The 17,812-nt window shown below is 51.2% G+C and overlaps 1 protein-coding gene across 1 annotated transcript in view; it reads right to left on the minus strand.

The window, feature by feature from the left end:
* Nucleotides 1-17,812, minus strand: part of MRTFA (myocardin related transcription factor A) — a 105,616-nt gene that overhangs the window by 17,174 nt on the left and 70,630 nt on the right. Inside the window, 4 exon segments of the mRNA XM_075573886.1 lie at nucleotides 8,326-8,576; nucleotides 10,624-10,758; nucleotides 15,178-15,338; nucleotides 15,803-15,964. Coding sequence (XP_075430001.1) covers nucleotides 8,326-8,576; nucleotides 10,624-10,758; nucleotides 15,178-15,338; nucleotides 15,803-15,964 — 709 coding nt within the window.

The raw sequence follows: 17,812 nt of genomic DNA on the forward strand, positions 1-17,812 counted from the left end.
AATGTAAGTGGTCAGGAGGAGTGGGATAAAGGGGAGAGAACTCGCACGGCTGGGGTTATGGGGGAAAACGGTCAGGGAAAGAAGTGAAGGGAGAGGGGGGAAATCAGGCCCTGAAACTTGCTAGGGTAATTAAGAAATGCCCCGTGTTTCCTGCCCGTTCTTGTAGGGGCAACCTCTCATAGGAGCAAAGTGTACTAATGAAAGTGACAGATTAAAGGGTTCACATCTGGGTGACTTAGGAGGGGGTTAGATCCACTCCGGCTGCTCCCTTCTGTCTGACGCCACTGTGCGTTCTACAAGAGTTTGCACAGGCAGAGCCCCCCCACTCTAAGAAAAGCAACTTAGAAATAATTGTCAAAGAAACAAAAAGCAACCAAATGATGGCTGTTTGCATGGTTACAAGAGATGGCTGTTTGCATGGTTACAAGAGATGGCTGTTTGCATGGTTACAAGAGATGGCTGTTTGCATGGTTACAAGAGATGGCTGTTTGCATGGTTACAAGAGATGGCTGTTTGCATGGTTACAAGAGATGGCTGTTTGCATGGTTACAAGAGATGGCTGTTTGCATGGTTACAAGAGGTGGCTGTTTGCATGGTTACAAGAGATGGCTGTTTGCATGGTTACAAGAGGTGGCTGTTTGCATGGTTACAAGAGATGGCTGTTTGCATGGTTACAAGAGATGGCTGTTTGCATGGTTACAAGAGATGGCTGTTTGCATGGTTACAAGAGATGGCTGTTTGCATGGTTACAAGAGGTGGCTGTTTGCATGGTTACAAGAGGTGGCTGTTTGCATGGTTACAAGAGATGGCTGTTTGCATGGTTACAAGAGATGGCAGTTTGCATGGTTACAAGAGATGGCTGTTTGCATGGTTACAAGAGATGGCTGTTTGCATGGTTACAAGAGATGGCTGTTTGCATGGTTACAAGAGGTGGCTGTTTGCATGGTTACAAGAGGTGGCTGTTTGCATGGTTACAAGAGGTGGCTGTTTGCATGGTTACAAGAGGTGGCTGTTTGCATGGTTACAAGAGGTGGCTGTTTGCATGGTTACAAGAGATGGCTGTTTGCATGGTTACAAGAGATGGCTGTTTGCATGGTTACAAGAGATGGCTGTTTGCATGGTTACAAGAGATGGCTGTTTGCATGGTTACAAGAGATGGCTGTTTGCATGGTTACAAGAGGTGGCTGTTTGCATGGTTACAAGAGGTGGCTGTTTGCAAGGTTACAAGAGATGGCTGTTTGCATGGTTACAAGAGATGGCTGTTTGCAAGGTTACAAGAGATGGCTGTTTGCATGGTTACAAGAGGTGGCTGTTTGCATGGTTACAAGAGATGACTGTTTGCATGGTTACAAGAGATGGCTGTTTGCATGGTTACAAGAGATGGCTGTTTGCATGGTTACAAGAGATGGCTGTTTGCATGGTTACAAGAGATGGCTGTTTGCATGGTTACAAGAGGTGGCTGTTTGCATGGTTACAAGAGATGGCTGTTTGCATGGTTACAAGAGATGGCTGTTTGCATGGTTACAAGAGATGGCTGTTTGCATGGTTACAAGAGATGGCTGTTTGCATGGTTACAAGAGATGGCTGTTTGCATGGTTACAAGAGGTGGCTGTTTGCATGGTTACAAGAGGTGGCTGTTTGCATGGTTACAAGAGATGGCTGCATGGTTACAAGAGATGGCTGTTTGCATGGTTACAAGAGATGGCTGTTTGCATGGTTACAAGAGATGGCTGTTTGCATGGTTACAAGAGGTGGCTGTTTGCATGGTTACAAGAGATGGCTGTTTGCATGGTTACAAGAGATGGCTGTTTGCATGGTTACAAGAGATGGCTGTTTGCATGGTTACAAGAGATGGCTGTTTGCATGGTTACAAGAGATGGCTGTTTGCATGGTTACAAGAGATGGCTGTTTGCATGGTTACAAGAGATGGCTGTTTGCATGGTTACAAGAGATGGCTGTTTGCATGGTTACAAGAGATGGCTGTTTGCATGGTTACAAGAGATGGCTGTTTGCATGGTTACAAGAGATGGCTGTTTGCATGGTTACAAGAGATGGCTGTTTGCATGGTTACAAGAGATGGCTGTTTGCATGGTTACAAGAGATGGCTGTTTGCATGGTTACAAGAGATGGCTGTTTGCATGGTTACAAGAGATGGCTGTTTGCATGGTTACAAGAGATGGCTGTTTGCATGGTTACAAGAGGTGGCTGTTTGCATGGTTACAAGAGATGGCTGCATGGTTACAAGAGATGGCTGTTTGCATGGTTACAAGAGATGGCTGTTTGCATGGTTACAAGAGGTGGCTGTTTGCAAGGTTACAAGAGATGGCTGTTTGCATGGTTACAAGAGATGGCTGTTTGCAAGGTTACAAGAGATGGCTGTTTGCATGGTTACAAGAGGTGGCTGTTTGCATGGTTACAAGAGATGACTGTTTGCATGGTTACAAGAGATGGCTGTTTGCATGGTTACAAGAGATGGCTGTTTGCATGGTTACAAGAGATGGCTGTTTGCATGGTTACAAGAGATGGCTGTTTGCATGGTTACAAGAGGTGGCTGTTTGCATGGTTACAAGAGATGGCTGTTTGCATGGTTACAAGAGATGGCTGTTTGCATGGTTACAAGAGATGGCTGTTTGCATGGTTACAAGAGATGGCTGTTTGCATGGTTACAAGAGATGGCTGTTTGCATGGTTACAAGAGGTGGCTGTTTGCATGGTTACAAGAGGTGGCTGTTTGCATGGTTACAAGAGATGGCTGCATGGTTACAAGAGATGGCTGTTTGCATGGTTACAAGAGATGGCTGTTTGCATGGTTACAAGAGATGGCTGTTTGCATGGTTACAAGAGGTGGCTGTTTGCATGGTTACAAGAGATGGCTGTTTGCATGGTTACAAGAGATGGCTGTTTGCATGGTTACAAGAGATGGCTGTTTGCATGGTTACAAGAGATGGCTGTTTGCATGGTTACAAGAGATGGCTGTTTGCATGGTTACAAGAGATGGCTGTTTGCATGGTTACAAGAGATGGCTGTTTGCATGGTTACAAGAGATGGCTGTTTGCATGGTTACAAGAGATGGCTGTTTGCATGGTTACAAGAGATGGCTGTTTGCATGGTTACAAGAGATGGCTGTTTGCATGGTTACAAGAGATGGCTGTTTGCATGGTTACAAGAGATGGCTGTTTGCATGGTTACAAGAGATGGCTGTTTGCATGGTTACAAGAGATGGCTGTTTGCATGGTTACAAGAGATGGCTGTTTGCATGGTTACAAGAGATGGCTGTTTGCATGGTTACAAGAGGTGGCTGTTTGCATGGTTACAAGAGATGGCTGCATGGTTACAAGAGATGGCTGTTTGCATGGTTACAAGAGATGGCTGTTTGCATGGTTACAAGAGGTGGCTGTTTGCATGGTTACAAGAGATGGCTGTTTGCATGGTTACAAGAGATGGCTGTTTGCATGGTTACAAGAGATGACTGTTTGCAAGGTTACAAGAGATGGCTGTTTGCATGGTTACAAGAGATGGCTGTTTGCAAGGTTACAAGAGATGGCTGTTTGCATGGTTACAAGAGATGGCTGTTTGCATGGTTACAAGAGATGGCTGTTTGCATGGTTACAAGAGATGGCTGTTTGCATGGTTACAAGAGATGGCTGTTTGCATGGTTACAAGAGATGGCTGTTTGCATGGTTACAAGAGATGGCTGTTTGCATGGTTACAAGAGATGGCTGTTTGCATGGTTACAAGAGATGGCTGTTTGCATGGTTACAAGAGATGGCTGTTTGCATGGTTACAAGAGATGGCTGTTTGCATGGTTACAAGAGGTGGCTGTTTGCATGGTTACAAGAGATGGCTGTTTGCATGGTTACAAGAGATGGCTGTTTGCATGGTTACAAGAGGTGGCTGTTTGCATGGTTACAAGAGATGGCTGTTTGCATGGTTACAAGAGGTGGCTGTTTGCATGGTTACAAGAGATGGCTGTTTGCATGGTTACAAGAGATGGCTGTTTGCATGGTTACAAGAGATGGCTGTTTGCATGGTTACAAGAGATGGCTGTTTGCATGGTTACAAGAGATGGCTGTTTGCATGGTTACAAGAGATGGCTGTTTGCATGGTTACAAGAGATGGCTGTTTGCATGGTTACAAGAGATGGCTGTTTGCATGGTTACAAGAGATGGCTGTTTGCATGGTTACAAGAGATGGCTGTTTGCATGGTTACAAGAGATGGCTGTTTGCATGGTTACAAGAGATGGCTGTTTGCATGGTTACAAGAGATGGCTGTTTGCATGGTTACAAGAGATGGCTGTTTGCATGGTTACAAGAGATGGCTGTTTGCATGGTTACAAGAGGTGGCTGTTTGCATGGTTACAAGAGATGGCTGTTTGCATGGTTACAAGAGATGGCTGTTTGCATGGTTACAAGAGATGGCTGTTTGCATGGTTACAAGAGATGGCTGTTTGCATGGTTACAAGAGATGGCTGTTTGCATGGTTACAAGAGATGGCTGTTTGCATGGTTACAAGAGATGGCTGTTTGCATGGTTACAAGAGATGGCTGTTTGCATGGTTACAAGAGATGGCTGTTTGCAAGGTTACAAGAGATGGCTGTTTGCATGGTTACAAGAGATGGCTGTTTGCATGGTTACAAGAGATGGCTGTTTTGGCCGACAGCATCTATGAAAAGTTGCGCGCCAGGGACCAGGAAAGTGCGGGGCGATACTTCCGGGGGTAACGGGAAGAAGCGATACATTGCAGCCCCGCCGGGCAGTGTGGGGGTTTTAAACGGGTGTGCAGTATGTCCCCAAGATACTGTCCTGAACAAAATGATGGGCCATGGATCTTGTATGTGGGTACTGATAGAACATGATTGGGGGTGCGGGGCACTGTTAGGTTAGGAGGTTCGGGGTAGTATTAGAAGTTTGGGATTGCTGGGTACGGTTAGAACAAGTTTGGGGGTGCTGGGTACTGTAAGAACATGTTTGGGGGTGCTGGGTACTGTAAGAATATGTTTGGGGTTGCTGGGTACTGTAAGAATATGTTTGGGGTTGCTGGATACTGTAAGAATATGTTTGGGGTTGCTGGGTACTGTAAGAACATGTTTGGGGGTGCTGGGTACTGTAAGAATATGTTTGGGGGTGCTGGGTACTGTAAGAATATGTTTGGGGTTGCTGGGTACTGTAAGAATATGTTTGGGTTGCTGGGTACTGTAAGAATATGTTTGGGGGTGCTGGGTACCGTAAGAATATGTTTGGGGTTGCTGGGTACCGTAAGAATATGTTTGGGGGTGCTGGGTACTGTAAGAATATGTTTGGGGTTGCTGGGTACTGTAAGAATATGTTTGGGGGTGCTGGGTACTGTAAGAATATGTTTGGGGGTGCTGGGTACTGTAAGAATATGTTTGGGGTTGCTGGGTACGGTAAGAACATGTTTGGGGGTGCTGGGTACTGTAAGAACATGTTTGGGGGTGCTGGGTACTGTAAGAATATGTTTGGGGTTGCTGGGTACTGTAAGAACATGTTTGGGGTGCTGGGTACTGTAAGAATATGTTTGGGGGTGCTGGGTACTGTAAGAACATGTTTGGGGGTGCTGGGTACCGTAAGAATATGTTTGGGGGTGCTGGGTACTGTAAGAATATGTTTGGGGGTGCTGGGTACTGTAAGAACATGTTTGGGGGTGCTGGGTACTGTAAGAATATGTTTGGGGTGCTGGGTACTGTAAGAATATGTTTGGGGGTGCTGGGTACTGTAAGAATATGTTTGGGGGTGCTGGGTACTGTAAGAACATGTTTGGGGGTGCTGGGTACTGTAAGAACATGTTTGGGGGTGCTGGGTACTGTAAGAATATGTTTGGGGTTGCTGGGTACTGTAAGAATATGTTTGGGGGTGCTGGGTACTGTAAGAATATGTTTGGGGGTGCTGGGTACTGTAAGAACATGTTTGGGGGTGCTGGGTACTGTAAGAACATGTTTGGGGGTGCTGGGTACTGTAAGAATATGTTTGGGGGTGCTGGGTACTGTAAGAACATGTTTGGGGGTGCTGGGTACTGTAAGAACATGTTTGGGGGTGCTGGGTACTGTAAGAATATGTTTGGGGTTGCTGGGTACTGTAAGAATATGTTTGGGGGTGCTGGGTACTGTAAGAATATGTTTGGGGTTGCTGGGTACTGTAAGAACATGTTTGGGGGTGCTGGGTACTGTAAGAACATGTTTGGGGGTGCTGGGTACTGTAAGAACATGTTTGGGGGTGCTGGGTACTGTAAGAACATGTTTGGGGGTGCTGGGTACTGTAAGAACATGTTTGGGGGTGCTGGGTACTGTAAGAATATGTTTGGGGGTGCTGGGTACTGTAAGAATATGTTTGGGGTTGCTGGGTACTGTAAGAATATGTTTGGGGGTGCTGGGGACTGTAAGAATATGTTTGGGGTTGCTGGGTACTGTAAGAATATGTTTGGGGTTGCTGGATACTGTAAGAATATGTTTGGGGTTGCTGGGTACTGTAAGAATATGTTTGGGGGTGCTGGGTACTGTAAGAATATGTTTGGAGGTGCTGGGTACTGTAAGAACATGTTTGGGGGTGCTGGGTACTGTAAGAACATGTTTGGGGGTGCTGGGTACTGTAAGAACATGTTTGGGGGTGCTGGGTACTGTAAGAACATGTTTGGGGGTGCTGGGTTCTGTAAGAACATGTTTGGGGGTGCTGGGTACCGTAAGAATATGTTTGGGGGTGCTGGGTACCGTAAGAGCATGTTTGGGGGTGCTGGGTACCGTAAGAATATGTTTGGGGGTGCTGGGTACCGTAAGAGCATGTTTGGGGGTGCTGGGTACCGTAAGAGCATGTTTGGGGGTGCTGGGTACCGTAAGAACATGTTTGGGGGTGCTGGGTACCGTAAGAACATGTTTGGGGGTGCTGGGTACCGTAAGAACATGTTTGGGGGTGCTGGGTACCGTAAGAACATGTTTGGGGGTGCTGGGTACCGTAAGAACATGTTTGGGGGTGCTGGGTACCGTAAGATATGTTTGGGGGTGCTGGGTACCGTAAGAATATGTTTGGGGGTGCTGGGTACCGTAAGAACATGTTTGGGGGTGCTGGGTACCGTAAGAACATGTTTGGGGGTGCTGGGTACCGTAAGAACATGTTTGGGGGTGCTGGGTACCGTAGGAACATGTTTGGGGATGCTGGGTACCGTAAGAACATGTTTGGGGGTGCTGGGTACCGTAAGAACATGTTTGGGGGTGCTGGGTACCGTAAGAATATGTTTGGGGGTGCTGGGTACCGTAAGAATATGTTTGGGGGTGCTGGGTACCGTAAGAATATGTTTGGGGGTGCTGGGTACCGTAAGAATATGTTTGGGGGTGCTGGGTACCGTAAGAATATGTTTGGGGTTGCTGGGTACTGTAAGAATATGTTTGGGGTTGCTGGGTACTGTAAGAATATGTTTGGGGGTGCTGGGTACCGTAAGAATATGTTTGGGGTTGCTGGGTACCGTAAGAATATGTTTGGGGTGCTGGGTACCGTAAGAATATGTTTGGGGGTGCTGGGTACCGTAAGAATATGTTTGCGGGTGCTGGGTACCGTAAGAATATGTTTGGGGTTGCTGGGTACCGTAAGAATATGTTTGGGGTTGCTGGGTACTGTAAGAATATGTTTGGGGGTGCTGGGTACTGTAAGAATATGTTTGGGGGTGCTGGGTACTGTAAGAATATGTTTGGGGGTGCTGGGTACTGTAAGAATATGTTTGGGGTTGCTGGGTACTGTAAGAATATGTTTGGGGTTGCTGGGTACTGTAAGAATATGTTTGGGGGTGCTGGGTACTGTAAGAATATGTTTGGGATTGCTGGGTACTGTAAGAATATGTTTGGGGGTGCTGGGTACTGTAAGAATATGTTTGGGGTTGCTGGGTACTGTAAGAATATGTTTGGGGGTGCTGGGTACTGTAAGAATATGTTTGGTGGTGCTGGGTACTGTAAGAATATGTTTGGGGGTGCTGGGTACTGTAAGAATATGTTTGGGGTTGCTGGGTACTGTAAGAATATGTTTGGGGGTGCTGGGTACTGTAAGAATATGTTTGGGGGTGCTGGGTACTGTAAGAATATGTTTGGGGGTGCTGGGTACTGTAAGAATATGTTTGGGGGTGCTGGGTACTGTTCTAACCTATCCTAATAGGTTTGGGGGGGGGGGGGGAGCTGGGATTGGTTCAGTGGGACATGGGGTGCAGTGCGCACACTTACTTTGGGGGAGCTGGGATTGGTTCAGTGGGACATGGGGTGCAGTGCGCACACTTACTTTGGGGGAGCTGGGATTGGTTCAGTGGGACATGGGGTGCAGTGCGCACACTTACTTTGGGGGAGCTGGGAGGATTGTCTGGTAGTTGTAATGTTGATGCTGCTGTTGGTTGAGGATCTGCAGCTGTAGGAAGAGCTGCTGCTGCTGCAGGATCTTGGCGTAGGAGGAGTCCATGGAAGGCGTCCCCTTCTGCTTCTGGTCGGGGGGGATGTACTGGTGGTATTTGAGTTTCTTCACCTTGGGCCGGGACTCCTTGGCTTTCTTGCTGCGCTGAGACTTCTCACTGGAGGATTTCGGCTGGCTGTGCTGGAGACAGACAGGGGGAGACGGCTAGGAAGATGGCCCTTGTGTCCTCAACGCACGTGATCATTTAGCTTACAACTATAGAGGATGGAGGAAAGGAACCTCCCAAAAACAGAGCTCAAAAGCATGTGAATAGGCACTGTATCATATGCATACTTGTATAGATAAATACATCAATAAATATACAGAATGTAGCAAATCCAGTCTAAATTCACCCGGAATATAATTCTCTGGATCCCATTATGCTCCTATGTAAGGTTCCATAACCAACAGTGAATGTGGGGATGTCTGAGAAGACCGGGTTCTAGATCAACCAGACCCCCAACTGATTGGTAAGTAAGCCCCTGGAGCTGGATCACAACATGCGAGTAGAAGAACGTAGATATATAATTGTACTCGCTGGTTCTTTCCTGGGTAGGCGTGCGACAGCTTCAGAGGCAACAGCAAAGCAGGATTTCTCCCATGGAGGAGAGTGCTAGCCGTGCTCTGCATTCATACACGTGCCAAGGAAAAGCTGGTCCCGCCGGGTCACTTAAAAACATTTATTGGCGTCTGCAAACCATACAGCAACTGCGGGTACATCGAGGAGAAAGCTCTGATGCGTTTCGTGCCGACAGGCACTTTGTCAAAGGCACGTGTATGAATGCAGTGCATTCTCCTGCAGTGTATGAATGCAGTGCATTCTCCTGCAGTGTATGAATGCAGTGCATTCTCCTGCAGTGTATGAATGCAGTGCATTCTCCTGCAGTGTATGAATGCAGTGCATTCTCCTGCAGTGTATGAATGCAGTGCATTCTCCTGCAGTGTATGAATGCAGTGCATTCTCCTGCAGTGAATGAATGCAGTGCATTCTCCTGCAGTGTATGAATGCAGTGCATTCTCCTGCAGTGTATGAATGCAGTGCATTCTCCTGCAGTGTATGAATGCAGTGCATTCTCCTGCAGTGTATGAATGCAGTGCATTCTCCTGCAGTGTATGAATGCAGTGCATTCTAGTGCAGGCTACACTCTCCTCGATGGGAGAAATCCTTCCTAGCTTACAACTATATATCAAACAGGCAGACACACTCACAGGCAGACACACACTCTCACAGGCAGACACACACTCTCACAGGCAGACACACACTCTCACAGGCAGACACACACTCTCACAGGCAGACACACACTCTCACAGGCAGACACACACTCTCACAGGCAGACACACACTCTCACAGGCAGACACACACTCTCACAGGCAGACACACTCTCACAGGCAGACACACACTCTCACAGGCAGACACACACTCTCACAGGCAGACACACACACTCACAGGCAGACACACTCACAGGCAGACACACTCACAGGCAGGCAGACAGACGATTAGTGAAACCTCTCCATCACACGACTGATCTTGTTTTGACACTCAATTGAGAAACTCAAAATATTTGACTATTTTTCTTTATGTCACCGTTATTTAAAACATGAGCAATTTACTGTTACCAACCGCTATTTTTATTTTTTACAGGATTGGAATTGGGGGTCCCCCCTTAACTGAAACGCACTATTTTCAGCTCTGATGACACCCCAAGTTCCTGAGATATTTACTGCTGAAGTTACTGGGTTTTAAATAGGATTGACATGGCCATCCAACAGGAAGCCACAAATCGCCAAAGTTTCCGCTGCCTACTGGCCAGAGATTCGGCAGCCATTTTGTTTCCCCTGAAGGAGATTTAAAGCCTGTAACATCACAGGTCAGTATCTTGGGTACTGGGACAGGGCCCAAAGCGGTTGAGTTTGGCTAATAAAAAAAGTGGGTAAAAACAAAAAAACAAAAGCTTGATTAGGAACTACTCCTTTAATATAGTTACCCTGCTCTATCTGGATTACTTACTTTATTTAATATTTTTATGAGGGTAAACGAAAGGATCTCAGAACATAGTTGAAGTTCCCAGAAGAAGGGGACGTTCTAAACACCTCCATGATGTAAAGAAGGTAGTCAAGTACACAATATAGACCAGTGGAACTGGACCCCAGATCAGACCGGACCTTCTCCGCCGAGACCGCTCCTCACCTTAACGAGAGTCGGGAGGGGTTTGGGGATGGGGGCAGCGAGGCCGTTGCTGATGCTTAGAGCGGGTGCTGGTGAACGCTCCGGTTTCGGGGGCACCTCCGCGCGTTCGACGCCGAGCTGCACCCAAGAAAGTACCTGCGGGTGGGAGAGACGGACGCTGGTCACGGACCGGAAAAGTGCAGCCTCCCACGTTAGAATAAAACAACAGCAAGAAGCGGGTTATGTCGCATTTAACACCGAGGTGAACCAAAGGCAGCAAAGGGTTATATGCGACAAAACAAAGTGGGTGAGGACATTACAAACAAAAAGGTTGAAAATGGTCCTTTGTTTTCATTTAGAACAGTGATGGTAAATTCTGTTTCCTCTAAAACTAAATGCAAGAAGGGTACTGATCCGGGGAGAAAGCGGTCGTTACTGGAGCCAGGATGGAATCCCCCCCCTGATAATATTGGCAAATGTATCATAGGGTTTCTGTTTTGTCTTCCTCTGGATCAAATCGAACAATAAATATGCGTATTGCTCCCAAATACAGTGTAACAGGTTTAACTCCACGGACGGCTTTTCCCCCCCTCTCCTAACAATCTGCTACTATGTTACTCCTCAGCACCCCAGTTTCCCCAGTTAGCAGCCCATTTAACAGGTCGTTTTCCCAGTGAGCAGCCCAGTAAGGCCAGTGGTTCTCAATCCGTGTCCTGTGTCACCCCAATGTTCTGGGGGAGATTCACAAGGGCTCGTTGAGAAAAATGTGGTAATGGAAAAAGATGTTACTTTCTCGTCTTAGGTTACTTTTGCCAGTGTTTGTATGCGTGACCGCAAGCCCCATTATACGTTTTTATGTCCATTATATAGTGATCCCCTATAGGCTCTAGTCCCTCTGCGGGCCCGTGACACCCTAGTCCAGCAGTCCCAGCGGTTCCGCTCACGGAGGCCCCCCCTCCCCCCTCGGCCGATTTTGCCAGGAGAAGAGAGAAAGCAGTCTGTAGCTGCAATCTCTCCTTCAGCCATTAGGTGTCGCTTTGCTGCACAGCTCATGCAGCAGCACCTTGCTGCATGCAGCTGTGATAAAGTGAGAGATTGAGTGTGTGTGTGTTTGTCATGGGGAGGGGGTGAAAGAGACATGGAGAGGTGGGAGGGGGGTGAAAGAGACATGGAGAGGTGGGAGGGGGGTGAAAGAGACATGGAGAGGTGGGATTGGGGTGAAAGACATGGAGAGGTGGGAGAGGGGTGAAAGACAGGATGGGGGGGATGAAAAAGAGACATGGAGAGTGGGGGGGATGAAAAAGAGACATGGAGACATGGGCAGAGGGGGTGAAAGAGACATGGGGAGGGGGTGAAAGAGACATGGGGAGGGAAGGTGAAAGAGACATGGGGAGGGAAGGTGAAAGAGACATGGGGAGGGAAGGTGAAAGAGGCACGAGGAGGGAAGGTGAGAGACATGAGGGGGGAAGGTGAAAGAGAGACAGTGGGGGAAGGTGAAATAGACATGGGGATGGGGGTGAAACTGACATGGGGTGAGAGATATTGGGAGAGGGGGAGAGATAGACACTGGAAGGTGAGAGACACTGGACGGAAGGGAGAGACACTGGGGGGAGGAAGTGACACACTGGGGGGAGTGAGTGAGAGAGTGACACTGGGGGGGAGGGAGAGAGAGACACTGGGGGGGAAGGAGAGACACACTGGGGGGGAGGGAGAGAGACACACTGGGGGGAGGGAGAGACACACTGGGGGGAGGGAGAGAGACACACTGGGGGGAGGGAGAGAGAGACACTGGGGGGGAGGGAGAGAGAGACACTGGGGGGGGAGGGAGAGAGAGACACGGGGGGGGAGGGAGAGAGAGACACTGGGGGGGGGGGGGGGGAGAGAGACACTGGGGGGGGGGAGAGAGAGACACTGGGGGGGGGGAGAGAGAGACACTGGGGGGGAGGGAGAGAGACACACTGGGGGGGAGGGAGAGAGACACACTGGGGGGGAGGGAGAGAGACACACTGGGGGGGAGGGAGAGAGACACACTGGGGGGGAGGGAGAGAGACACACTGGGGGGGAGGGAGAGAGACACTGGGGGGGAGGGAGAGAGACACTGGGGGGGAGGGAGAGAGACACTGGGGGGGAGGGAGAGAGACACTGGGGGGGAGGGAGAGAGAGACACTGGGGGGAGGGAGAGAGACACACTGGGGGGGGGGGAGAGAGACACTGGGGGGGAGGGAGAGAGACACTGGGGGGGAGGGAGAGAGACACTGGGGGGGAGGGAGAGAGACACTGGGGGGGAGGGAGAGAGACACTGGGGGGGAGGGAGAGAGACACTGGGGGGGAGGGAGAGAGACACTGGGGGGGAGGGAGAGAGACACTGGGGGGGGAGGGAGAGACACACTGGGGGGGAGGGAGAGAGACACTGGGGGGGGGAGGGAGAGACACACTGGGGGGGGAGGGAGAGAGACACTGGGGGGGAGGGAGAGACACACTGGGGGGGAGGGAGAGACACACTGGGGGGGAGGGAGAGACACACTGGGGGGGAGGGAGAGACACACTGGGGGGGAGGGAGAGACACACTGGGGGGGAGGGAGAGACACACTGGGGGGGAGGGAGAGACACACTGGGGGGGAGGGAGAGACACACTGGGGGGGAGGGAGAGACACACTGGGGGGGAGAGACACACTGGGGGGGAGAGACACACTGGGGGGGAGAGACACACTGGGGGGGAGGGAGAGACACACTGGGGGGGAGGGAGAGACACACTGGGGGGAGGGAGAGACACACTGGGGGGGAGGGAGAGACACACTGGGGGGGAGGGAGAGACACACTGGGGGGGAGGGAGAGACACACTGGGGGGGAGGGAGAGACACTGGGGGGGAGGGAGAGACACACTGGGGGGAGGGAGAGACACACTGGGGGGGAGGGAGAGACACTGGGGGGGAGGGAGAGACACTGGGGGGGAGGGAGAGACACTGGGGGGGAGGGAGAGACACTGGGGGGGAGGGAGAGACACTGGGGGAGGGAGAGACACTGGGGGGAGGGAGAGACACTGGGGGGGAGGGAGAGACACTGGGGTGGAGGGAGAGACACTGGCGGTAGATGTGTGCGTGTTACAAGCGGTGTGTGTCTAGCTGTGAGAGGCAGTAGGTAGGTGTGCACTATGCTACGTGTGTAACAGAGGCAGGTATTGCAGTAGTTGTGTGTTACAGACAGTGCCGTGTGCGAGATTGAAAGAGGACAGCAGTTGTGTGTGACATACACTAAAGCCGCATGCTTTGTGTTATTGTCATCGGCATGTGTGAGACACTGTATGCTATGGGTGCAAATGTACGAGAAAGTGTGTGTGTGTGTGTTAGACAGAAGCTTTATGTTTAACTGTTGATAGTGTGACATATACCAAATAGGATTGGTGTGTACTGTAATTGTGAGAGGTAGTGCGTGTGCGAAATTGTAATTGTAAAAGCCATGTTAAGTGTGCAACAGACAGGATGTGTGTTATTGTGAAAGGAAGTAGGTGTGGTGCAGTGTGTGTGTGTGAGACAGGAAGTAGGCACATTGCATAGTATGCGATGTGTGTGTCAGGGTGCACAGTGTATATGTTACTAGGTGCAGTACAATGTGTGTGCATGTGGCAGCTCATTTGCCGGGCACACTGGTGTATATGTGCGGCGGGTAGGTGTGACAGGCACTGACCGGCGATCCAGGCAGTAGTATACAGTAGGTACATGATCTATGTGTATTGCTGACATGTCGTTGGCTGGGTTCATTGCTAGTGATGTGTGTGTATGTGTGTCAGGCTCACGGTGTGCCTGTGCATTAGTGACCTGCGTTGGGTGGGGTACACGGCCCCCCAGGACTCTGATGAGGACTGTAAAGAACACAACCGATTCACAGCAGAAAACAGGGGACGGGAAGTGCAATGTGATGCAACGTGCCCTTGTGACAGCCATTGGGTGGGGTATACCATGTGCACGACAAACTAATTGGGGTGTAGGTGAGTAGGTGTGTACATGTGACAGGCACTGGGTATAACGCACTGTGTATTTGTGTGTGAAAGGGCTCCCCGGTGGAGCGTGTTGCGTGTCAGTCTGGAAACGTTAGACAGGGAGGAGCCGTGTTTGTGTGCTAAGGGTGCAGCACTGCAGGTGGAAGTTTGCACCTTGAGATAATGCAGCCCTGGCACCTGCCAGATTCAGAGCGCTAAACGTAGTTAATAAGTCAGGCAAAGCAAACTTGGGAGTCCACTCATATGCAAACATTGGCAGTACAAGGGCGGGGGAGATACAGACGTAGCCCACGGATAAGGACACCAGGCACGAAGGTAAGAGAAAAGGAATCAGACTTCAATAGGTGCAGTCTCACACCTAGCAACATGTAGTATACCGGTCATTAAACAAGCGTAATCCACCATGTCAAACCTTTCCTCTATATCAGGGGCGGACAACTCCTGCGGTCACCCTTCAGGTCACCCTTCAGGACCGGAGCTGCCCACCCCTGCACTAAAACGACACCTTTTAGTAAGAAGGTTACAGCAGCAGGAAGAGACATGTGTAACCCCCCAGCTCCCCCCTTCCTGTTGCATACCTGATTTGGGGACAGCAGAGGTGCATGGAGGACCTCACTAGTCCTGGAGTCTGCCGGTGATGGGACAGATCCCAGAGACTCCTGGCTGGCCGGCTGCTCAGGAGATAGCGCATCGCTGCTGTCTTCATCAAAGGAAGAACTGTCCTTTGCATAATCCACATCTGTGACACGGAGACAGAGGGAGATCAGTGCCGGGTATTACATGGTCTGGAGAGGACATCCCACCGCATGGTGACCCTCCGTGGTGTGTTCCAGTCTGTCCCACTGCTCTGTAATCCATAGCAATAAGGACAGTCCGCCCCGTGGTGGGGATTTTACTGCGGGCAATTTCGAAGGCTTTGGGCATTAGTGGGTTTAATTAAGGTTTGGACCCAATAATTATATGGAGCTCACTACATGAGGTACAAGAACGTTGCTTTCTACGGCATGTTCGTTTTCATTGGAGGTCGTGGATATGAACCGCAGCTTTAAGCATAAACTCAATGCAATAGTTCAGAGGTGATGTCACCACTAGACCAGCCACAGGAAGAGCTAAGAAATGGCAGCCTCTCCGTAGCACAACTGTTGTGACCCAGCGGACAGCAAGATCTGCGATTGGTCAGTTCTCCCTCCCTGGTTTGCTCACCAATGATGACCTCCTTCAGGATGGTCTCCACAGGAATGATGTTCTTCTCCACCAGCTCCATGGGGCCCGGCCGCTGAGAGATCTTCTCATTCAGGTCATCGGCCAAACGCGCTCTCTTCAGCTTCAGCTGCTTTGCCTGCAGTGAAGGCTCAGCTATGGTCTCTGCAAGCAATGGGAACGGTCAGGGAGATGCACACATTGGGGGGGGGGAGGGAGCAGGGAGATGCCTGCACACAGTGGGGGAGGTCAGGGAGATGTCTGCACACAGTGGGGGAGGTCAGGGAGATGTCTGCACACAGTGGGGGAGGCCAGGGAGATGTCTGCACACAGTGGGGGAGGTCAGGGAGATGTCTGCACACAGTGGGGGAGGTCAGGGAGATGTCTGCACACAGTGGGGGGAGGTCAGGGAGATGTCTGCACACAGTGGGGGGAGGTCAGGGAGATGTCTGCACACAGTGGGGGGAGGTCAGGGAGATGTCTGCACACAGTGGGGGGAGGTCAGGGAGATGTCTGCACACAGTGGGGGGAGGTCAGGGAGATGCCTGCACACAGTGGGGGAGGTCAGGGAGATGCCTGCACACAGTGGGGGGAGGTCAGGGAGATGCCTGCACACAGTGGGGGAGGTCAGGGAGATGCCTGCACACAGTGGGGGAGGTCAGGGAGATGCCTGCACACAGTGGGGGGAGGTCAGGGAGATGCCTGCACACAGTGGGGGGAGGTCAGGGAGATGCCTGCACACAGTGGGGGAGGTCAGGGAGATGCCTGCACACAGTGGGGGGAGGTCAGGGAGATGCCTGCACACAGTGGGGGAGGTCAGGGAGATGCCTGCACACAGTGGGGGAGGTCAGGGAGATGCCTGCACACAGTGGGGTCGGTCAGGGAGATGCCTGCACACAGTGGGGTCGGTCAGGGAGATGCCTGCACACAGTGGGGGAGGTCAGGGAGATGTCTGCACACAGAGGGGGGAGGTCAGGGAGATGTCTGCACACAGTGGGGTCGTCAGGGAGATGCCTGCACACAGTGGGGGGAGGTCAGGGAGATGCCTGCACACAGTGGGGGAGGTCAGGGAGATGTCTGCACACGGTGGGGGAGGTCAGGGAGATGCCTGCACACAGTGGGGGGAGGTCAGGGAGATGCCTGCACACAGTGGGGTCGGTCAGGGAGATGCCTGCACACAGTGGGGTCGGTCAGGGAGATGCCTGCACACAGTGGGGGAGGTCAGGGAGATGTCTGCACACAGAGGGGGGAGGTCAGGGAGATGTCTGCACACAGTGGGGTCGTCAGGGAGATGCCTGCACACAGTGGGGGGAGGTCAGGGAGATGCCTGCACACAGTGGGGGAGGTCAGGGAGATGTCTGCACACGGTGGGGGAGGTCAGGGAGATGCCTGCACACAGTGGGGGGAGGTCAGGGAGATGCCTGCACACAGTGGGGGGAGGTCAGGGAGATGCCTGCACACAGTGGGGGAGGTCAGGGAGATGCCTGCACACAGTGGGGGAGGTCAGGGAGATGCCTGCACACAGTGGGGGAGGTCAGGGAGATGCCTGCACACAGTGGGGGAGGTTAGGGAGATGTCTGCACACAGTGGGGGGAGGTTAGGGAGATGTCTGCACACAGTGGGGGGAGGTCAGGGAGATGTCTGCACACAGTGGGGGGAGGTCAGGGAGATGTCTGCACACAGTGGGGGATGTCAGGGAGATGTCTGCACACAGTGGGGGAGGTCAGGGAGATGTCTGCACACAGTGGGGGAGGTCAGGGAGATGTCTGCACACAGTGGGGGAGGTCAGGGAGATGTCTGCACACAGTGGGGGAGGTCAGGGAGATGTCTGCACACAGTGGGGGAGGTCAGGGAGATGCCTGCACACAGTGGGGGGAGGTCAGGGAGATGCCTGCACACAGTGGGGGGAGGTCAGGGAGATGCCTGCACACAGTGGGGGAGGTCAGGGAGATGTCTGCACACAGTGGGGGAGGTCAGGGAGATGTCTGCACACAGTGGGGGGAGGTCAGGGAG

The sequence above is a fragment of the Ascaphus truei genome, chromosome 17 (assembly GCF_040206685.1).
Source record: "Ascaphus truei isolate aAscTru1 chromosome 17, aAscTru1.hap1, whole genome shotgun sequence".
NCBI classification, from domain to species: Eukaryota; Metazoa; Chordata; class Amphibia; order Anura; family Ascaphidae; genus Ascaphus; species Ascaphus truei.